The 24,290-nt window shown below is 47.4% G+C and overlaps 1 protein-coding gene across 5 annotated transcripts in view; it reads right to left on the bottom strand.

The window, feature by feature from the left end:
- Positions 1-24,290, bottom strand: part of EVL (Enah/Vasp-like) — a 140,805-nt gene that overhangs the window by 102,497 nt on the left and 14,018 nt on the right. Inside the window, exon 1 of one of the 5 annotated variants that reach the window (XM_059183096.1) lies at positions 1,508-1,642. The exons of the other annotated variants lie outside the window; for them this stretch is intronic. Within the exon in view, the coding sequence (XP_059039079.1) occupies positions 1,508-1,530 (23 nt within the window). The 5' untranslated portion in view covers positions 1,531-1,642. Of the gene's footprint in view, positions 1-1,507; positions 1,643-24,290 lie in introns of those variants that run through there. 5 annotated transcript variants of the gene reach the window in all.

The following is a 24,290-nucleotide window of genomic DNA, read 5'->3' as shown; positions in this document are numbered from 1 at the left end:
GAGGTGAACAGAATCAATACTAACAATAAGATATGAACCTCCCAATTATATTACTTTCTACAATCCCCCAAACTCCTCTGTACTTCTCAGCAGATCAGAAAAACTACTTTTCAAACTGGGATTAGAACCCGGGACTCCTGACTCACTCTCCATGGACCTATCCACCGTAACATGTCATGCTTAAAACAAATTCTTGTTAGTTATCTCATGGAGCTACAGTACAACAGTAAGTGCTGGCACTGTGTAAGGGCACGCCCATGTCAATAGAGCGTGCTACCGCCAGGAAGAGTGTCCTTTTCACAACCCAGTGCATTAGAAGTCATGCAGAGACACTCTCTTAAACAAAGGATAACTTCCTAGATCCAGAGCTCCAAGTTTACAGAAAGGGTGGGGGACAGTTTTTCCAGCTCTGCTTTTCTTCATGCAGATCTGGGGATCGTCTCATCCACTCCCTTGATTTTGATTAAAAGGTCTCTAATTTCCTCTTACAAATAATGAAAGGTGCTTATTCTACTATCATTTTGATGTCTATTGCAGCAACGTCCTTCAGAGGGAACAACAAAAAAGAAGCCTATAGAGACAGAGCTGAGGTCCCCACACACCCACCCCCCTGCCCATCGATATGCTATTTACACTCTGTTCTAAAATAGACCAAAATTCCATTTGAGAAATGAGAGGCTGCTGGGTGTCCACAGGAGACACACACAAACACACTCGCGTCCATGTTCCGAAAGGTGGAAACCACACGATGATCAGATCACCTCCCGTTCCGCCTCCTTTATTTTCATTTCTTAGAAACTATCTCTGTTGGAGCACCCTGCCCCCATTCATACCCGGAGACAAATCCGCGGAGAGGAGGTGGAGGACAGAGAAGGAGTAAGATTCACAAAAGACTCATTTGGAGCATTGATAATTACAGCAGCTGGAGAGCTTACAAAAGCAGAGAAGGACCCTGCTAACAAAACACCATCAGGGCACTTCCCCGAAAACCGGCCAGGCACGAGATTACTACTAACAATGAGGGAACAATCAGAGGCCAAATCAAATCTCAACTAAGCAGGCAGACTTGCCGAATTTTTCACCTTCACTGCTGCGATTAGCATTTTAAAAGAGCCGAAGACTCCATGAGTTTGACAAAGGAAGAAAAACAAAAGATAGCAGGAGACTCATTCTGGATAAACAGTTGCTGCTCTGCATTCCTAACTCTACACCATCCACGGCAGCTCGGCAGCTCGAGAGAGGCACAAGGTGGGGTCCTCAGTCAATGTGCCCCCGACCAAACCGGCAAACCAATTACCCACGCTGCACTTGAGCACACAGTATACCCCCCCCCCCCGCACCACCTCTCTGCCTCCCACCCCCACAGCCGAGATCAACCCCACCGAAGGCAGAAAAGAACGCTTTTTTTGGGTGAGAACCAGCCAGAGCCTAAGCTGTCATTACACAGCAAAAACCTAACGAGAACAAAAACCCAGCGGCAGCCTGATGTAGGAAGCCCAGAACGTACCTGAATTCTTCAAATGCAAACATGACCTAGTCAGAGACAATTTCCTTGGATTGTCTGGTAGCCTTTTTGGTTCGGAGGACAACCATTTAGTCAGTCAGATGGTGCAAAGTGCAGGAAAAAGAGGCGGGGTTTCCACACCCCCCCAATATTCTGAAGTAAAAGGCTTTCTGCAGACAGGGGCCTGCAGCCGCCAGCTCCGCCAGCTGCTGACAAGCGGCAGCTAACAGGGGAGGCAGCTAGAAAACCATGTGATCATTCCAGCAAGTCTGATTAATGCAGTGTCTGCCTAGGCTCCAGGCTGGGAGCTGGAGGAGCCCAGAGAAATAAGTCGAACCCTGGGACTCGCCTGGGATCCTGGGTGAATCACATATATGTGCCCCTCCTCCCCCAAACCAGAAATTCGAAGGTTGGGACGTGGGAGGCAAAGGCCTGCAGGAGTGCCACCAGCTCCCTGCGACCTGCCCGATGGCCTCATCTTCCGTGTCTGCTGCGGTCACCACCAGGTACGGCCAGTCGGTCAGTGAACAGCACAGAGTGATATCAGGCTGCATTTTACTGAAAATTCTTCAGAGTTCCACTCCCAAACATTTGCCCAGCCACAAATGCACAGACCGCTTCAGAATCACAGAAGTCATGTTCTGTGCTACCACTTTACCGTGAACAGCATGACCTTGTAGGTCAACTGTGATGAATGATCTCATTGACTTAATTACTCATTTATTGAGTGTCTAGTATGTACCAGACTCTTCAATTCCTTGAGGTACAAAAATTACTATAATAATTTCAGAACAGAAGAAAAAGGAAAAGATGTCAGCCAAAAAAAAAAAAAAAAAAAAAAAAAAAAAAAGGTTTACCAGTTTGTAAAGCCTGAGCTGGCAAGATTCAGCTGTATTCTGCAACTTGCCATTAAGGAGATGTTCAGCATTTAGAGTGCAACTCTCTATAAAGTAAGGAAGACAGATCTCAAATAAAAACCTGAGTCACTCTTGACTTTCTCTCCCTCACAACACAAATACAATCAGTCCCTAATTCTGATTCTGCCTCCAGAAGGTTTCTTTGAGCCCAGCCCCTCCCACCCCCATGCCCTCAGCACTTCTTTTGGGGCCTTGTGCCTTATAACTGGTCTTCCTCATTCCCTTCTCCTCTTAAATCTGATTCTGACGCCCCTGCCCCTTCTAACCCTGCATTAGTTCTTCAGTACCCATGGGATTATGCAAAAATGCCTCAGCCTCACAAAGAACGTCTTACTTCTCCAACACTTCCTTCCTTCAAAACTGTCCACAAACCCCCAAATTCAGGAAGACAGTCCCCGTCCCCAAAATGTGCCAGGGCCACCATCCTTTGGTCCATGAGGCAACTCCGCAGATGATTCCTTGTTGCCTGTGTGACCTGTGTCCTCTCAGGCATGCTCTGCCCCCAGGGGCCTGCACACCCCCAGGCCAGTCAGCTCGCTCTACTGCCACTGACCCACTGCACACCACCCTGCCGGCCGCACACATCCCTGAGGCCCGTGGGGCAGTGCTGTGCATTCCCAGAGCCTGGCACAGAGCCAGACAGAGAGGAGCCATTCAGTAAAGGTCTGCAGCAGAGACTACCTTTCGCCTCCGCCTTCCGTTAGGGAGGAGGGTGATGGGAGCACAGGTATCCACACACAAAGGTGCTCTGGGACGACTATGCCCCCTTCCCACGTCCTCTCTACCTTGAAGAACATCCAGAGTCCAGAGCCTGACTCAAAGAAATGAGGTGGTAATGGCCAACTGATCAGTGGCCATTTGGGGGGAATCCTGAGACCCCTCAAACCATATAGCAATCATCAACTGAGCTGATCCAGAATGCCTTGCCCAATATTCCTGACAAGACTCTGCCTGGGACCCTCCAGTGACAGCAGCTTCTTGGCAGAATCATGATATAACAGAATACCCCAGAGATCTGGAGTCATTAAATAACTGAGTTTACGTCCCAGATCTGCCACTTCCTGACTCTGTGATCACCGGCCACGCCCCACTCCCTGCGTGCACAGCTGGAGGAAGGCAGGTGCCGGCTGTGCCCCTCTCACAGGATGGCAGTCGGGACCCCACAGGGCAGCACCTGCCGAGCTGTGAGAGCTCCTTGTCGAGTGGCTCAAATTACGGAACGTTCTCCATCCCCGTTACGGGTTTACAAGGCCACCTCTCTGGGACTGATAGCCGGACAATCTCCTCTACGGCCAGGCCGCCCTCCTCAGTGCTGTGTTCTGTCTGCTTGCTGACAGCTCATTTATTTTTTGGGTGGGGGTCAAGGTATTTCTGTCCAGGATTCTCAGGACAGGAGGGGTATGTGTGTGTGTGTGTGTGTGTGTGTGTATGTACAGACACCCCACCCCCCATGTATGGAGATATGTATAAAATCATTGTCCAAAATCCTAAGTTTAAAAAAACAGCAGAGACTACCCAAGGTTCAGGAAGAACAAGTCCCCCACAGCAAACACAACGATATGATGTCGCTATTGACTAACAACCTGGGCACAGTCACAGGGGCACGGGGGTAGGGGCAGCTGCTGCGCAACCAGACACGAGCTCCGGCTCAGGAGGGAAAGGAGCTTCAGGGCATTCTCTTACCAGTCCTTCTCAGCCTCAAGGATGGGGCTAGTAAATAGCAGATGCTCAACAACCACTCCTGACTGAGAGAGGTGCTGGCTGGTCTCACGGCCAGAGCCGACGACGCTGGCATTATCTGCAAGGTGTGGGGAGGAGCACTTAGCTCTTAGCTCCTAGTCGTCTGCCGCCGTGGGCACTGCCCAGATGTGTTTTAGCCTGGCCACGTGGCAGGTCCAGTGTGGCCGAAGCCAGGGGGACGGAGACCTCAGGACTTCATGCCTGTTTTCCATCAGTAACACAAGAATCTCCTCTTGGAATGCTGGTTATACCTTTAAGGGCAATTCATTAGGTCTGAGTTCAAGCAGAGTTGGTGAAAAATCTCCAAATCCAAGAACCAAATGTATGGCAGACAAAATTTCATGAGATCTCCCAATTTACTAATAAGGAAATAGAGGCTAAAGAAGTTAAGTAACTTGCCCAAGGTCATACTGGTGTCAAGTCGCAGAGCAATGATATGGAGCCAGGTCAGCTTAATGCCAGTGTTTGCCAGCCCTGTGCCCTCTTGGGTCCCAACACCAAAGACCCAACAGCTTCAGGTTGCCTCCAGTAGAGCGCTTATCCCGTAGACGGTCAGGCAGCCTGTGGCTCTGTGACAAGGCTGGGCCACAGTGACCATCTGGGGTACTTCCACCCAGCTGGTCCAGTCTAGTGCCTGAATGTCATGGCCAGACACGCGTCTGTAAGGGCTGCAAGGGTGCGTCAGCTGCTGCAGGGAGGAAGGGCTAGGATCTTGGGCTGACACAGGGCCAGACCCGGGATGGAGTGGGCTTCGAAGGCTAGGCACTCCGTTTGATCAGATAGCACCAAAGTGCCAGGAAGAGGGCCACAGTGAGGGCCCACGCCTCCTGACAGCTCCACGCCTACCTGAGAATAGGCCAGGAAGGCACTTCTGTGACCAGAGAATGTTAAAAAACAAAAGGTCATCCCAGGTCAACTGCCAATGACTCAAGGCTCAGACAAAGCCTGTTTCTGCCATGGGACTTTTTTTTTTTTTTTTTTTTGGAATGTTCCTTACATGGGACATAAAGCTGATAAATGTTTCTGGCTGAAGGAGGACTGAAGGGGAAAGGTGCGGCCGCCAGGCTTTCCTCGGCCTCTAGCAAGGGCAGCCCAGAGAATGCCGGGCTTCCAGGACAGGCAGCCCCGAGGGCAGGGGTGGGGCTCATCACCACGTTCACCCTCCTTAATCTGGACACACCCCTCTTTTTCTAGTCTCACTGTAAGAATAAAGGCCTCCTGATGGGCCCTGTTCTCCTCCTGCGGTGACTGGCCACAGTGGGCTGCCTGAGGAGCCTCCAGAGAAACAAACGTGGGGATGCTGAACCCAAACACAGGAGGTGTTTCCAGGCTCCTGACAAGCTGGGAAAGCTAACATTCCTAGGCACACAGTAGGCCTTTGGTCAAACACTTGTTGAATTCACTGAATGTGCTTTTACTGCAGTTGAATTAAACTTTCCAAAAATTTAAAAACAATAACAAAAATCCCTTCTTCAGTTGATAAGAAATGTGAGTCCTACACGCCAAACTAATTCTCTCCCCCAAGTTACATAATTAAGTGAACTTCTACAGTGACATTTAGCTTTAAAAAAAAAGTTGCTTTTTTTAAAATTAAAGTTTTAAATAAAGCCGTCCCTCACCTCTATTTTGAGAATTCTATTTAAAACGAAGAACAACCCCTCAAAGGCATTCTACTACAAAGGAAACACAACTATATTTTTCAGTCTACCACTACTCAACAGGAGGGGTCACTGGTACTGATTCCTGTATTCCGTCCGCAGCAGTCTCTCTCAGCAGATCAGCACTGTCTAGATACCTGTGTCCGTTCCTGGAGGTTAGCTTTGCACTCACTCAACCAACAGCTGGAGGGCCATGACGCTATGCTACTCCAGGGGCTGCAGAGAGAACAGTGGGTACACGGAGGTCCTCAGTCTCCCAGAGCTGGCTGGTAAGGGGGCAAGGCAGATCACGACTGAATAAAGAGATTAGAAAAGAGGGCAAAGGGCCGGAGCTACTGAATTTAACCGAGGTAATAGGAAAGACCCCCTCAGGGGGTGACAGTTCTGGTGAGATTTGAGTGACAACAGGAGACAGTTGTGCAAACCTCAAGGAGGGATTACTGCAGGTGGAAGAATGAGCTGAGGTGGGAGGAAACAAGAGCTTGGCTGTTGCCCTCCTATGCAGCGCGGCTGGAACGGAGGAGTAAGGAACAGAAGAGTAAGGAGCAGAGGAGTTGGAGAGGAGGCCAGAGAGGTCCGTAGGGCTTTAGTAGCCGCGGAAGCCACTGTGGAGTGCGAGACTAGGGAGTAACATGACAGATTTTTGATTTTAGAAGGAACGTGGAAGTGGGGAGACCAGTCAGAAGCTGCCGCAGCAGTGCAGGTAAGAGCAGACAGGGTCTGGACTCCGGGGTGCAGGACACAAGAGCAGAAAACAAGATAGTCTTTCTCACAATCCCATGGTTTCATGTGGCTTTAGGTTAGTAACAAAGCAAAGATGGGAAACACTTCAACAGAAATACTAAGCACCCCATGAAGATCGTATGCCAAATCAGCGCCACGTGAGCAAGGACCTTGTCCCGTCTCTAGGGCTCTACATTAGGGACAGCGCCCGGAATCGCTCCGTGAATATGGCTGGATTCATGAGCCAGCTGTCTGCAGATGAAGAGAATTTCATAAAAAGGCGGACCTGGATGAAGTCTGCATGCTCTTTCTGGGGCAGCCATCAGATAAAGGGCAGATTATCCTTTTGAACAAACAAGTGCATCTGCTCCAATGTCACCCAGATAGAACTTTGCCAAGAAAATCCTACCAGGAACCAGGGAGAATCGCGGAGATAAAAGCGTGTGCGGCAAATTCACATATTCCATCAGGTCCCTACTGGGTCCCTGCCAGTAGGCCCAGCGCCACACGACCTTGAGAGTCGAGGAGGGGCAAGAAGAGACAGTCACACCTGCAGCCTTTCAGAAAGCTGGGAGCAGACCACAGGGCCTCCGAAAGCTCAGGGAGCGTCGGTGTTGGTAAGCCATTATGAAGGCGTCTGCAGCTGGGACAAAGGATTTTCTAGTGACCCTGTTTGCGCTGGTCTCCTTCCCCACGTCGGCTCACGGCTCTTTTCAAGATCCTCTCGCATCCTGGTCCTGGTGTGCAGCAGCCCGTGAGCTTGGAGCATGAAGAGCTGAGCGGCGGTCTGAGCTCCAGCCCTTGGCTGCACAGCCAGTCACCTCACCTATCAGAGTCTCAGCCCACTCGCCTACGCAGTGTGGGTAAAAACTCCCGTCTTCCTCCCTCACAAAGAAACTGCGACGGCCAAATACAACACACAGTGTGCCAATTACATGTGCTAGATAAGGAAATGATCATATTATCATCGACAACACAGGAAATCACCCTTTTCCACTTGGTGCCACTGAGGTCTTGACAAGACAGGAATTTTAAGTGTTTATCCAGGTCACATAATTAGATGACCCATAAATGCAACCAACTATCCAAGTGACCAAGAGAGTTTAAAAACACACGTAAGTGTGGGAATTCAGGGCTAAAAGGACCTCACAGTCAGATAAGTCAAACCCTACTTCAGGCAACAGCCTGGCTACCTAACCAAGATGCTTATCTCCTCATGTGTTCATTCTGTCAAAGTGTAATTTTCAAAAGCTAAAAACTTAACGGTCATATAGTATATAGTATGCTTGTGGCAAGGACTGAATTAAGTCATGATGAGGGAACAGTAGGATGACAAAGCTGGTTCAAAGGTTACACAAGAAATACACAGAGTCAATGGCAAAAAAAAGAATGTTGTGATACTCTTGCAAAGTTAGATCGAAAACTGGCTCATGTCCCACAAAGCAATGACACCAGAACCTTTGTAGTTGTCTTTTCTACTAAACACAATCATTTAGCTCTCTAGCAGACAGAAATCACGTGTAACTCATTCATCTTCTACAGATTAGCATCTAACTTTACAAAACGAAGTCTTCTCCAAAAACATTAGGTGTGGGGCGCCTGGGTGGCTCAGTGGGTTAAAGCCTCTGCCTTCGGCTCAGGTCATGATCCCAGGGTCCTGGGATTGAGCCCCCCATCGGGCTCTCTGCTTGGCTTGGCGGGGAGCCTGCTTCTCTCTCTCTCTCTGCCTGCCTCGCTGCCTACTTGTGATCTCTGCCTGTCAACTAAATAAATAAAAAAACCAAAACCAATATATATATGTATATATATACACCCCCTAAATCTAGCACAGAGCTTTAGTCTAGTCTCCAGCCTGAGCACATTCTCTCCCCCTTTTTTATCTTCTTTCTTTTTCCAACCAACTTATCTTATCAATTCCTTTTTTAGAATTTTTTCTTTAATTGCCATCTTTACAGCCGTATTCCATCCCTTCATTGTGTTTACCCTTATTTTCGTACATATATAACTTTTTCTTTCTTTAAAATTTTGGGAGGTAGTTTCTTCTAAGAGATCAAAATACACCCAAAATCAAGTGGGTGTATTTAAAATCTTTAAAAATCTTTAAACACAACAACCAAAAAAGTTAGTTGTCCCTTAGGTGGGCTTGCTAAATGATGCTCTCGAGTGTACCAAAAGAGCACACTATAATCTTTCTGCCTTTGTACAAGCTGTAGGTAGTTTTCCTATAATATCTCACCACAGCGTATCATCCATCCCCATGAACAGGGAATTAAGAAATTCTTTCCTATCTGGCCCATTTTTGCTTTTTTCCCATTTACATCCTCTTATTTTGTGAAAATCCTTCAAATGACTGAAGTCAATTCTAAATCACTGCCTAGTTTTCTTAATTCAAATCATCCTGGAATGGGAGGTGGTGGTGGTGGTGGTGGTATTTTCCAGAACTTCCAGCTTTCAGTGCTTCTCTGAATTCTCTCCAACTATCACACTTGTGGGTCTCTTAAGACAAAAAAGGGACCGTCTGATTCATAGCTGCTGATTCACAAACCCCTCCCCCTCCCCCAGATCTGGCTATTCTGAAGCACTTACCAAAATTAACTCTAATCCCCCAACTTCACAAACCCAGCCTACCATCCCTTTCCTTCTCATATAATAGTGCTTGGAAGTCACAAACCAAACCCACTATAGAGACACAGGCACACCCAACCCACACTAACTGGCATAATAATGCGAAGTCAAAGAAGAAATCGAGCAGATCAGAGAACGTCCTGTTCATATCTGTATTTTCCACAGAGGGTAGGGAATGGGAACGAACAAACAATTAATTAATTAAATGTTTTAAAGAGCTGCAGGAAGGAAGGAGTGCATCCCAAAGGCTTTGGCACATGAAATGTCTTCCCAGAAGCTAAGTGAGGAAGGAAATTTCTGAGACCAGTCCGGTGGGAGCCTTTGGAAGACAGACACTGCCTTAGTCCGCTCAGGCTGCAGTGTGACCAACTGGGGAGTCTGTAAAGAGTCATGACTCTCTCACAGTTCTGCAGGCGGGAAGGCCAAGATCAGGGTACCAGCATGGGCAGGAAAGTGCCCTCTTCCAGGTCGCAAACTTCTCTTTGTATCTGCACACGGAAGGGGCCAGGGAGCTCCACGGGGTCTCTTTCATATAAGTCCCCCTCCTCACACCACCACACTGGGGTTTAGGATCCCAACAAGTGATTTACGGTGGGACACAAACATTCAGGCCATGGTAGAGACCGAGTGAATGAATGATGTGGGAATTTCTGGCACCTGCTGGCAAGGCAGGGTGGGTATCTCATTTTGAGGGTAGGAAGTAAAGGAGGGGTCTAGATACGTACATCTAAAACCAGCCCACAGAGATGTGAGATCTGTGCCGCCTTCTCTAGAGTCCAGACACCAGAATTGACCATGCAATTCTTTCCCAATTATACAAGCACTGAAAGGGAGAACCTTCATTTAACGCATGTCCTCCCTAGAGAAGGACTTACAGGGAAGACATACAATGGTAAAGAAATCGCATGAATATAAACCTCAGAGAGCTGTAATTTGAGAAGTCCTGCTTTAAATTTTGTTCCCTCAAAAAGCTAGTTATTCTTTCTCACATTTTATTTCTGATAATCAGGCTTTCTCTATTTCTGATTCCTTACTAAAATGTACAAGGTGGTGTTTTTCCTCCTCCAAAATAGCACTGCTTCTTAGTTTCCAAAAACGTTTCATTTGCATAAGTCTTGCAATGGTGTTTATATTCCTCCTTACAAAAAGCTCTGACGCCCAGCCTATAGCCCTGCTGTTAAATTAATAGGTATCGGGATAAAGTGATTAAGATCTTCCCATGCAGCCCTAATGCTGAGCCGGGATTTGCCAGGAAGCTGACTACAGCTGGAGCTGTAGTTCTTTTTTAAAAATATATTTCCGTGAGCACGAAACAATACAAGCACCAGATTGTGGTCCATGCCTCCTTCTCAAACCATTCACTCTCCTATGATGCTACCTCCCCTTGGACCCCACAGCAAATACGGCATAAAAAAAGAAAATGGAGAGCAAAAGGGACACAGGCTCTGGCGGAACCAAACTTTGAGAACCACTGTACTCTATGATGAGAACGTGGAACTTGAAGGGCTTCTTAGATTTCATTAAGTGGCATCGGTGACTCTAAGAAAAATGCCGGTCCGCTTCAGACCACAGAAAGAGAGAAACAGCACCGTCCCCACGGCTCCACAGTTACCGTCATGGATGGAGTCAGAACGGAGTCTCCTGGTTTCCAATGGAGGCACTTGTCCTTTAAACGGGTGCCTCTCGAAAGCAGGCGCCTCCCCCAGCAGTCGGGCATCACCCACCTGCGAGCCTGTCCGAGAGGAACATTCTCAGCCCCTCCCAGACTAAGAATCAGAGACTTCAGGAAGGAGGATGCAACCCAGCAGCCTGTGTCAAAGCAAGCTCGCCGGGGGCCTCGGACGGACGCACGTTGAAGTCGGAGACCCGTGGACTGCTCTATCACCAGGGGCCTCAACTGGGGCCATCTGAAAGGCCCAGGGACTATCTGGCACTGTGTGGAGACACCGTCAGCTGTCATAACTGGGGACGGGGCAATGCTACAGGCCCCTGGTGGGTAGAGGCCAGGCATGCTGCCAACACCCTACTATGTGCAGCACAGCCCTCCACAACAAAGAATTAGCTGGCCCAAAATATCAATCGTGCCGAGGCGGAGAAACCCCACACTTGCTCCTACAGGAGAGACCGAAGTTGCTAACGCTGCACTCTCTCCCTCAGAAGTGTCCATCCCCTCAGTCGGAGGTTCTCCTCTCTGTCATTAATGTGTCCTCTTGGGCTGGGCTCCCCAGCTGGTGTGCCTCCACCAGGTACGGGGCTCTGGCATCTGGATGCCCTCAGCTCCCCATGAGGCCAGAGGCCCAGACCCTGAAGCCAGTCCCTCCTGTGGCAAACAGCTACACCCACGGACCAGGTGTGCCACTCAAGTGCTGTCATTTTCTGGGACAGCCACCATGGGATGAGAGATGAGAAATCAACACGGATCTTTAAACAAAGCTGGATCGACTTCTCATTTCCAGTGATGAGGAACGGGGTGTTTCAGATCAACCCTCCTAGTGAAAAGAACCCGAAAAGCCAGGTCATGCTGCTAAAAAACAAGCTGGCATTTCTAAAGGCATCAAATTGCTGTCAAGATGGCAAGCAACTTCTAGGTTAAAACTGAAAAAGAAAGATGAGGGTCTGAATAGGCAATTGAGCACAGAAGTCCCCTTTTGCCCTGAGGGCACTGGTTGTTCCTGGAAAATGCAAACTTTCACGCTGCCATCACGGGACGAAAGAGACCCTGTCCAGGTGCCCCTTCTTCCTTGGATCCACAGACACCTCCCCAGCAGTTATCCATGGCGCCTTAGTTGAAAAACTCCTGCTCCCTCCACCGACCAGCACCCCATAAGCAAGGGTCAGCACTCACTGAGCTGCTATGATGTCCCCTGCTCTGGCTCTGCCTGTTGCGTCAATTAACTTGACCCTGGGGGAGCAGCATGGAGTCAGGCTCTCTTATTTTTCCCATTTTACAGATGAGGAGACTGAGGGACAGAAAGATGAAACAATTTGCCCAAGATCACACAGTTCAAAGATGGCAGAGCTTATCATACTCAAACACAGGCTACCGGACTTGTAACCACCACAGAACAAGTTAAAACCAAAGGGCACGAAGATGTTGATTTTTGTATGACTTAAAATAGCAATAAACTCAATATCCATCACCAGGGATTGGTCAAATAAAATACAGTATCTACAAGGAATCAGTACGGGGCGCCTGGGGGGCTCAGTCCATTGAGCGCCAACTCTTGGTTTCATCTCGGGTCATGATCTCAGGGTCATGAGATGGAGCCCCTGCTCAAGAGTCTCCCTTTCCCCCTCCCCCTGCTCGTGCTCTCACTCTCTCTGAAATAAATAAATAAAATCTTTTAAGAAAAATAAGAAAAAAAATACTGGGAGCCTGGGTGGCTCACTTGGTTTAGAAAAATAAGAAAAAAAAAAAAAAATAGAGTCACTGCAAACACAGACCTATGGTTAATATTATTGAATAAAAACATTATAGAGAATTGTTACAAAGTATGAATTATTGCTGTATAACAAACACTTCCACAAATCAAACAAAAAAGCACATTACAGAAAAGACCCTCTAGTACAGTGTATTCTCAGGGACGCACGACCACATCCATATGACCCTGCCCCGTGGTCACGCCCTCAGCCTTTAGACTCAGAGATCTTGCCACAACTTGACCTTGGGCAAATTAAATTACTTCATTGTTCTGAGACATCAGCTTCCTTCTGAGCAAAATGGGGTAGCATTTTTATCTCAAAGGGTTTTGGTGAGAACCATGGAACTGCTCAGGCCAGAGCCGCTATAGAACAGCTCAGTAAATATAGCTGCTCTGTTACTATTGTGCTCTTCTGTGTGTATGTACGTGTGCATAGAGATGTCTGGAAGCATGTCAGCAAAATGCTAATAACCCTTATCTCTAGGGAACTGGCATCCTTGGTCATTTGTACTGTATTTTTTTGTACTTTTCTGTATCGCTTGATTTTTACGATGCACGGGAATGATTTTTATAAAAACAGTAACGCCATTTCATATATGCCCTCCCAACATACACATAAGGGTACACCCTGAACAGACTATTCCAACAGCACTAACGGGACAGGCGACACCTCAGAGGTCCCGGGGAAACGAGAAGGGCAAGCTGGGGAAAGTGAAAGGCCTGGGACATCACCAGGCCTCTATCAAACGCGTGTTGAGTGAATGAAGGCATCCACGACCCGAGAGGCCACAAAGCGCAGTAGTACCGAGCTGGAAACTTCCACAGCTGCCATGAAATACCAGCTCCATCCTTTGAGCTGCTACCCCGTGTTTTTTTTTTTTTTTTTTAAGATTTTATTTATTTGAGAGAGAGCTAGCGAGCATGAAAGGGGCAAGGGGCATAGGGAGAAGCCGGCTCCCTGCTGAGCAGAGGGCCTGATGCGGGACTCGATCCCAGGACTCCAGGATCATGACCTGAGCCGAAGGCAGTTGCTTAACCAACTGAGCCACCCAGGTGCCCCTACCCCGATTTTTTAACCCTGCTGATCTTCGGCTGCTGTGAAGCAGGCCTGTGCCAGTTCGGAAGGCCATCACACGGTTAAAGGAGATCGTACCCGTGAATGCAGTGTGCAGTTGGTAAAAGTTCCACAAAAGCTAGTTCTTCTCCAGCCACCACAGGCCCGGGTGCGCCGATAACAAACGGGGCGGCGCGGGACAAGCGGTCTCCCCAGCCTTAGTTTCCTCACTTCTAAAATGAGAATGACATTTAGCCGCCTCTCGGGGTGCTGTGCTGATTATGTCCAGGATTCCTGCGCAGTATTAATGGGAACACTTGCTAGGTTACGGGAGTGTTTTTGGTCCGTTTATTTTACAGCCTCTTGGCTTCAAAGAACTAATTTTAGAAAGACTTTAAAAGTCTAACAAACATGCTAATTTTATTAATTGTAATAATTTACTGACCTTGCCCAGAAAAGCCCAATTCCTGTCTGCCTTGATGGGGCTGGAATTGGTACCTCCCGAGAAACCCGGGTCCAGCTTGGCCCAGGGTCCTGACTGCCCGGCACGGAGCAGGCGAGGGGCTGCAGTGCCGGCACCCACGACTGCAGTTTGGTTCCCCGACGACAGATGGGAACCCTCGCTTCTTTTCCTCGGTCTAAGATGAAGTGCTAACCTCTTCGAGGTGCCACAGGCTGAAACCCTTACACAGCGGGCACGTCCCTACTCTTGCTATCAGACCATCATGAGTGCTAACACTTACAGAGCGCTCTGAAAGCGTTTCTCAGACATTGTCTTCTATGGTCAAAGAACCATCCAGCAGGGTAGCTGAGCCGGGGATTACTATCCCTATTTTAAGAGGAAACCACGGATCCAGGCAGTTAAGCGAATCAAAGGCAAGCTCTGCACTGTCCACCATGCTCAACAACAGAAAGGAAGATTCTATAGTCCATCTGTTTGGGAAAGACGAGGAGGGAGGAACATAAGCCGGGCCTCCAGCCCTACTCAGGAGTACGGCCAGGGACGCCAGCGAGCCAGCAGGGTTTGGAGTTTACTTACATCGGAATCACATCTCCCTAATGAGACCAACCAAGAAAAGGAGACATTTATGTTTACGGCTCACATGACTTGGTTCTGCCCTAATTTTGGACGACCAGCAGCCTGAATCAGTCTGTCCTCCTGAGTCAGAAAGTCCCCCTAGAACCCCAGGCTGTGGAAGCAGAAGGGCTCTGAGACACGAGATCCCCCCCTTCATAAGCAGATACATGGTAGTGACGAGGCTTAGCAGAGGCCACAACTCTCCAACATCAGCAGCAAGTTCAGGCAGAGCCAGGCCTAGCCCCTAGCTCCCCTGAATCAAGGCCCAGCTCCCTTCTCCCATCCTCCACGGGCAACCACTTGACTCCCATTCCCACTCCCAGGAATCCCCTGCCCTAACCCTTTGTCCTCCCCGGATCATAGTCATGTACCCTGACCAACGGACACTGAGCAGATGCCACGGGTGACCGTGGCAGTAAAAGCCCCCGTTTCCAGACCTTTACTATACAAAGGATGAGCCCACCTGCCAATTAATATGTGCAGGAGGCCACGACCTGGTCTTTTAGAAAAGAAACAACCGACAGAAGAAACTCAGTTGTGAGTCCAAACATCTACATGACCCTTTCCTTCCAGCTTCTTCGCTGAAAGCCTGAAATTCTCAGTGAGAAGCCCGATAGCTATGCCAGCCCCACCAGAAATGCCAAGAGAGTGACATTTGGGCAAACAATTATATTTACAAGTGGTTAAAAAAATGAATGCAATAATGAAGATGGGAAATATGGAGTATAAACTGAAGGCTTGGACTGCGGATCAGTCTCTGGAAGTCTCTGGAACTCCACAGGCATGAATTTGTAAACAGTACAAGCTTAGGATGTGCGGTGGGGCCCCAGCTTTCCTGCTAAAGGCACAAGTGTCTTGTCTTCTTGTGCCTCAGACTCCTCACCCATAAAGAGAGAGACAGTACTATTTTGGATCCCTGAAAAAAAATAAAATAAAATTAAGAAAAAAAAGAGAGAGAGAGAGAGAGAGAGATAGTAGTACCTACCCTCAAGGGTGACTGCAAAGATTAGAGACAATGTATGTGAAGTGGTTAGAAAAGTGCCTGGCCCGTGAGCAGTGCTCATTAATACCAGTACTGCTATCATTATTACCAAGGGCATTAATTAGGAAATAGAGTTCAGAACTTCTTGCCAAACTACACTTTTAAACTCAAAGTTCACATTTTGTCATATTTTCACAAACTGTAGTTACTCTCCATAGAAAGCAGACTTCAAAAGAGAGCACTAGAAAAAAGTAACTTTTAGTCTTAAGGAAGTTTTCTGAACTTTGCTGGTATCCTGGTACATGCCAGAAGATGTTTGTTTGTTTCCCCCACAACTAAAGCATTTACTCCATCACTGTTCCTGTGAACACTTCCCCGAGTAGGTAATTGTCACTCATGCTCCTAGGCAAATAACCAACCTCAGTGACAGGGACAAGAGGCAAGAACAGGGTCCCTTGCCAGTACTTTCCCAATTCTTTACCATTCCCCATGCTTCTGCACCCATCATCGCAATCAAGATGAGACCTACCGTAGAAAATAAGCTGTTTCCAAAACACTTGGTATAAATGAAGCCATCAGAACACAGGCAAAACACAGTTAAACAGAAATGAGCTTTACTCTATTCCGTACCAAGTTAAAAATGAATGAGTAGAGAGTCCAATGATTTTCAGTATAGATGCTAAGAAAACTCATGGGGAAAAGCATGTCTTTTTCAACAAATAGCACTGAAATAATTGGAAATCCACAGGCAAAAATGTGAACGTAGGCCCTTATCTCACACCATACACAAGAATTAACTTAAAATTTGAGATCATAGGCTAAGTGTGAGAATTAAAAGTATCAACCTTCTAGAAGCAAACACAGGAGAAAATCTCCCTGATTTGGGCACAGGCAAAGAATGATCTATAAAAGACAACATTGGGGGCGCCTGGGTGGCTCAGTGGGTTAAGCCTCTGCCTTCGGCTCAGATCATACTCTCAGGGTCCTGAGATCGAGCCCCGCATCAGGCTCTCTGCTTGACGGGAAGCCTGCTCCCCCACCACCCCCAGCTGCTTCTCTGCCTACTTGCGATCTCTGTCAAATAAATAAATAAATAAAATCTTAAAAAGAAAAAAAAGACAACATTGGTAAACTGGACTTCATCAGAATTAAAAATATACGTACATCACTAAGGAAATGAAAGGACAGGGCGCCTGGGTAGCTCAGTCAGTTAAGCATCTGCCTTTGGCTCAGGTCATGATTCCAGGGTCTTGGGACTGAGCCAGTGTCCGCTCCCTCTTCAGCAGGGAGTTTGGTTCTCCCTTCCCCTGCTCTTGTCTGTGCTCCCATGCCCGCTCCCTGTCAAATAAATAAATAAAATCTTAAAAAAAAAAAAAAAGAAAAGAAAAGCAAACAAAAAGGAAAGCTGCACTGGGAGACACTGCAGACTGTAGATCTGATAGCAGCGCACTGGGAGACACTGCAGACTGTAGATCTGATAGCTGCGCACTGGGAGACACTGCAGACTGTAGATCTGATAGCTGCGCACTGGGAGACACTGCAGACTGTAGATCTGATAAATGACTTCTATGTAGAACATGTAACAAAATCTCAAAGTCAACGGTGAGAAAACAAGCATCATGTAAATGGAAAAAAACTGCATACCAAGGACTGGCTGGCTGTGTGGCTAAATAACCTAGACAAAAAAACAAAACAAAACACACACACACACACACACACACAAAACAGAAGAACTGATGGAAGGATAGAAAGAAAGCGACGTGGACAGAAAAGTGACGCAGCAAGTAACGTAAAATAGTGGCAGGAATGTCGGTGTTTACTAGGCAGTTCAATTGCTCTGAGTCTGAAAATGTTCATGATAAAACGTTGAGAAAAGGTAAGCTCTGGAATATTTAACGACACAAATAAGTCATTAAACACGGCATATTGGCAAATAACAGTGACAAAGCTGTGTGCATAGTACTCATCTGCAATATATACATTTTTTTAAAAATGCGTGACTATAGAAAAGGACACAGAGCAGAAAGCTACAGTGACTATCTCTGGATAAAGTGCTAATGAGTGCCTGTCCTCTACTCTCACTGCTTACCCATGTTCTTTAAATTTTCCATGGTGATTAAATGTTTTTATGATTAAAAAAAAAAAAAAGAGGTGCCTTAAGAGCAATTAAGAAACAATTGCAGGGCACCGGGTAGCTCAGTGGGTTAAGTGTCTAACTCTTGATTTCGGCTCAGGTCATGATTTCAAGGTCATGGGACTGATCCCCAGGTGGGCTCCGCGCTTAGCCTGGAGAGCCTGAGATGCTCTCCCTCTGCCCCTCCCCACGCTCACGCATGCTCCTCCCTCTCTCTCTCTCTCAAATAAATAAAAGCTTTGGAAAAAGAAAAAATTACAGATACGATTAAAATTTATTTGATCACACACGCAGTGACAGAAAACACTGTCCTCCAAAAAAGTTTAAAAAGTCTTAATTCAACATACATTCAATGACTAATCCTTTCAGCCAGCTCCTGTGCCAACTGCTGAACTCCGTGGCAGACGCGGACACCACTGACTAGGGCTGCGCAACCTGAAACGCATGTATCAGAGAGAGAGCTGATAAAGCCCCGGATTCTGTCCTGGTCACACGGTCTGGAGTCAGTAACTGTTAAGGAGCACCAACAAGCTGGAGACCGCTGACTGTTACACAAGGGTTAAGTGAGCCAAGTGTTTAACCCAAGGTGGAACAGATTTTGAGGAAATGACACCCAGAGCCTAATAATGTGCGTGCTGTTTTGGATGATGTAGAACTTGAACTTCTTATCAGCAGAAATTTCGGAGAAGTAAATACCAGCTAAGTGTAACAAGAAGAAGGAACAGATAGCTAGGGCCGACTGGGGAGTCCGCTACGCAGCCTCATGACCCAGGGAACACAAAAGCAGAAGCTGGGTGAATGCCTGTCACCACGACAGCTACGATCACATTCACTCATTCAGCACGTATTTACTAAGTGCTTATGATACAACGTGGAAGTTCTACAGTCTGTGCTGTCCAACATGCTAGCCACCAGCCACATGGGGCTGTCCGTCACTTGAAACCTGGCATTACAATCAGGAGGAATATCATATGCAAAGAACACGTGAGGGTAGATTCCTCATAAGGAGAGTAGAGGAAATTAAGCTGAAGAGGCAGAGAGGCCAGTTCACGCAAGACTTTACATACTATGCTGAGGAGTCGTGACTTCATCCAGAAAGACAGAGAACTATCCTAATGAGACTTAGGAAGAGAATGTTAACTCAGATGTGATTATTACCAACTTAACAAAGTACAGAGAGATTTTTAAAGAGGTAAACAACAAAAGTGGAATGCAATTAGAGTGTTTTAACAATGATGAAGACCTAACTTAATTCAGTATCATGCTCTGGGGAAGGGGACAGACGAAAGAGATTTCGAGCCACAACATGGCCGCTTGGATGTGGCGGGAGGGAACTGAACGACTGGCAGGTCTCCACTGTGGACGCCAGTGGACGCCTCACAGAGAACGGGAAGGAAAACAGTGAGTTCAGTTAAAAAACAGATTTATTGAGAAACAAATTTTTATCCCATGATAGTCATTCACTTGAAGTACACATTTCATGATTTTTTAGGGTATTCATAGCATGGTGCGACCATCGCTGCAGTCTACATTTAGAACGTCTCCGGAGCGCCTGGCTGGCTTCATCAGTACAACATGGGCCTCTTGATCTTGGGGTTGTGAGTTCCAGCCCCATGTTGGGGGTAGGTCACTTAAGAAAAAATTGTGGCTCGGTCGGGTAAGCGCCTAACTCTTGATTTCTGCTCAGGTCATGATCTCAGGCTCAACAGACTGAGCTCCGCGTTGGGACTCTGTGCTGAGTGTGGAACCTGCTTAAGACTGTCTCCCTCTCTCCCTGTCCCTCCCTGTGTGAGAGAACTCATGTGCTCTCTTCTCTTAAAAAAAAAAAAGAAAAAAAAAGTTTTCGTCATCCCCCCAAAGAAACCTATTAACAGCCACTCCCATTCCCACCCCTTGCACCCCAAGCAACTACAAAGCTGCCTCGGTCTCTATGAATTTGCCCTTTCTGGACATTTCCTATACATGGAGTCACACAATATGTGGTCTTCTGTGACTGGTCCCATTTACTCAGCATCGTGGGCTCAAAGCTCATCTACACTGTGCCAGGACTGGTATTTCCCTCCGTTTTGCTGCGGACTAATATTCCAGTGCGTGGCTATACCACACCTTGTCGGCATTCACGGTGCACAGACATCTGGGCTGTCGCTGCTGTCTGGCTGTTAGGAATAATGCTGCGATTAACATCACATACGAATTTTGTGTAAACCTGTGTTTTACTTTCTCTTGGGTATACGCCTAGGAGTGGAAATGCTGAGACATACGGTAACTCTGTGCATTCAGGATTTGAAGACTTGCCAGACTGTTTTCCAGAGCTGTGGCACCCTTTTATGTTCTCCCCAGCAAAGGGGTAGTGTTCCAGTAGGGGACTTACCCACATAGCCATTTAGTCAGTGTGTGACAAGCATGTGTGTCCTCACCAACCCTTGATACTAGCGTTTTTATTCTAGTTCTCCTAGTGGGTGGGGAGGTGGTGTCCCATTGTGGCTCTGGTTTGCATTTGCTCATGTCTCAAGGAGGCTAAGCACCTTTCTGTATATCTTCGAAGAAGCGTCCCTTGAAATCACTTGCCCATTTTTAAGTTGGATTGTCTTTTTATTATTAAGTCTTAAGTATTCTTTATATGTTCTAGATCTAAGTCCCTTACTGGAGATAGGATTTGCAAATATTTCCTCCCATGCTGTGAGCTGTCTTCCCAACTTCTCAACAGTAGGAGGTGAAATCCAATTTATCTATTTTTGATGAAATCCAATTTATCTATATTCTTTTTATCATTTGTGTTTTGGTGTCATTTCTAAGAAACCACTGCCTGACACCAAGCCATGAAGATTCTCTCCTATTTTCTCCTTCAAGAGTTTTAAAGTTCCAGATCTTACACTGAAGTGCATAATCTATTTTGAGTTAACTTCTGCACCAGAAGTGAGGTAGAGGTTCAACTTCATTCTTTTTTTGTGGATATTCATTTGTTTCAGCATTTGTCAAAAAGCTCTTTTTTCCCATTCAACTCTGTCACTTTTCTCAAAAACGTATTGGTCAAGAGGCACCTGGATGGCTCAGTCGTTAAGCATCTGCCTTCGGCTCAGATCGTGATCCCAGGGTCCTGGGATCGAGCCCCACATTGGGCTCCCTGCTTGGCAGGAAGCCTGCTCTCTGCCACTCCCCCTGCTTGTGTTCCCTCTCTCACTGTGTCTCTCTCTTGTAAATAGATAAAATCTTAAAAAACCAACAACAACCAATTGGTCATAAATTTAGCCACAGTGGGGCCAGTGTCAGACATGCCGAACTGAAGGTGCCTGTGCGCTGTCTCCTTGGGACTGAGCTCCCCATGTAGAAAACCATGGCTTCTACCCACAGCCTAAGGATCGGCCCAATGCGCCTGATAAACACTCAGCGATGACCCATCTGTGCGAGTCACGGCAGCGTGGCCTCGGCAGCCACGGACTCAGATACTGGGAGGAACATCACTCTTTCTTCTGGGGAGGGGACCCGCTGGTTTTCCTTCCAGGGCTGCTCTCCTGTTGGAGATGCTTCATCTGATTCCGTATGTCGCTTACAGCTCCATTTTATGTAGTGACACGAACTGAAGAGAGCATTTTCCCTCTTCCCAGGAAGGGAAGTGTTTATACACCGGGCCCCAACGCTGCTCTGTGGGAAATCCCAGCCGGCAAGAGAAGGCGAGGCCCGCGGGACATGATCTGTCTGCAGGCACACAGGCTCCAAGGTGTGGTGTGTTTCCATTTGGTATAAAGGGTTTCGTTTGCGGCCGGGGCCAACATTGTTCTGTGACCAACCCCGTTACAGAATTTAAATTTTTACATTGCTAATGGGTCATGTCTGAGCTCAGTGAAAGGAAGGCCCTCAAAAGGGACACTAATTAGAGATAAATCATGAAAAACTGGAAGAACTGAGGATATTAAGCTAAGGCAAGGCTTTCTGAAGACCACTGGTCTTTAAGCACTGAAAAGCCAACAGGAAGAAAATGAACCAGCTCAAAGAAGTGCGAAAGGGAAGAACCAGAACAGAAGATGACATCTCCTAGCCTGGCCCACTGCAAATGCAAAAAAATAAAAATAAATAAAACCAAAAATTCGCACCTCCTTTCTGACATTTTGGTTTCAGGCTCGGCTCCCCGTCTTGGCTCTCTCTCTCTAAAGGCCGGCTCTTACTGACGTCTGTAGCCTTGTCGTGGGCCCACTGCCTTGCATGTGGTAAGCACTCAACAGGTGTATTTCAAGTAAAAATTTAAGCAGATCTGATACGCAAAAGCAGATCCGTAAGTAGTAGCCATGTAAATTTTCAAACAAATAAGTCTATACTTTCTAAAAAATCACATTGACTATAGTAAATGTAAAATTTTAAAGTATTTTTCAAGAATTCACATTTATTGAAATGATGTTTATGTTAAATATTTAACACCACCCTTACGGTATAAAATTACCTCCCTGAGTGTTTACGCTGCCTAACCCAATCACAATGTCCACGTCTCCCAAGGATAAAAAAGCACAGTAAGATCCAAACACAGCATCAGGCCCTCTTTTAGCTCTCAGGTCTAAGAGCCTGTGGTCATCATTCCAGCTCCTCTCCTGTCCCAACATCAAAGCTGTCCAGGATGGGATGGAGCAGAGATGCTCACAACCGTGCAAACACAGCTGAGGACACGAAGCAGACGCACCTGCTCACCATTCAGACCCGGAACACCCTGGCTGGAGTCGGAGGCAGCCTCGTTGGACCTGGGCTGGCCACGATGAACAAGGAAAGGTACAGCACATTGATTTCCTTAAACATCCTACTCTCAGTTCTCTTGAAATCCAAGTCGGGGGCGCCTGGGTGGCTCAGTGGGTTAAGCGTCTGCCTTCGGCTCAGGTCATGATCCCAGGGTCCTAGGATCGAGCCCTGTATCGGGCTCTCTGCTCAGCGGGGAGCCTGCCTCCCATGCTCTCTGCCTGCCTCTCTGCCTACTTGTGATCTCCATCTGTCTGTCAAATAAATAAATAAAATCTTAAAAAAAAATCCAAGTCTGATGATTTTATTTTGTCTGTTCCTGTTGTCTATATTTCCCCTTGGTTTTCGGTTAAGTTTTACCTCTCAAAGATCTGGTCATTTCTGACTGAGGGCCACCCATTGCACAAGAAACCACGCAGGTGGTGGGAGACTCCTCTGAGAGGATTTGCTCTTGCTTCCAACGGGCAGGTAGGTCGGGGCTACAAACAACCCCACGTCACCTGAGGATAATCAGATATTGATTCCTCCCATTCTGAGAGGGCCAGTCTCCTCTGGTTCACCCCTGTCCCTAAGCAGAGCCCACAGCAAAAACCTGGCGAGTTTATGAGGGCTCCTCCTCCTTGGCGGGTTCTCAACACCAATGTCTCCCCAGCCGTGTCCCTCTGCCTACAGCTCGAATCATCTTCTCAGGTGACAAGTGCGAGATTCCGGCACTGTTTCAAGGGGAGAAACGGGGCCAAACGTCAGGCATACCCGTCGGCCCTCTCCCGATTCTTTGTTCTGCGCATCCTCCTGCCTGGGAGCTCTCACACCTTCAAACTGATCTTCTTTCTTGACTCTCCACCTTCTTCTTTTCTTAGCAGGACTGGTCCAAACAACCCAAAAAACCACTGCCAGAAGAGCCCCCAATCCAGCACATTTAGCACAACCTGAGTTTGAGACCGCACTGGCTTTGAAATCCAAGGCTTTCCCAGGGAACCACCTAAATCAGGACCGAATGAAGCAATATGGGTTATGGGAAAAACGCAATTACGGCTGACTGCCAGAAAACCACACATCCTAACTCAAAGCTCCCGAGCAGGGAGCCCAATGTGGAGCTCCATTACAGGACCCCAGGATCATGACCTGGGCTACCCAGGTGCCCCATCATTATGCATTTTAATCAAAACTCTAATGTGTTTTATGAACTGAGGGTGTGAAACTCCTGTCAACAAATGAGACAGCTGTAAACTCGCAGGCCAGGGAACAGCACTTGGTTGTGCCTTTTCCCCCCGCTCGGCCCTCGGCCTCCCCTGCCCGAGGTGGGCTGACACCGCAGACAGGCTGAAACAATCCAACGATCTTACCACAAAGTCTCAGGTTCACCCCTGAGCTGTACTTTTTGCTGGACTGACAGGAGGAGCTAAGGTCAAGGTCACAAGACTGGACAACGCAGAAGTCACGACAGCCCTTGCTCCTGACCACATCGGCCCGTAAGTAAAGGGGAGGATGTGGACAGAGGACAGTGCGGAGTCAAGACCCGTGCTTCCTGCCCCTGTTGGCCCACTGCCCCGTGAGCCTCGGCAAGTGACTTCCGGAGTCTGGAGTCTTTCCCCATCTGAGAACGGAGGGCTTCACATATTGCTCAATGAATCATTATTTGTAATGATATAATTAAATATGATTATTTGTAATGATATGATAATGTGACACTGCTGGGTGCTGGGACTACAGTGTCAGAAAGATCAGCCTTGC

The sequence above is a fragment of the Mustela lutreola genome, chromosome 7 (genome assembly GCF_030435805.1).
Source record: "Mustela lutreola isolate mMusLut2 chromosome 7, mMusLut2.pri, whole genome shotgun sequence".
NCBI lineage: Eukaryota > Metazoa > Chordata > Mammalia > Carnivora > Mustelidae > Mustela > Mustela lutreola.
Note: the sequence above shows the minus strand (reverse complement) of the source record. Positions and strands in the feature narration are given on the sequence as shown.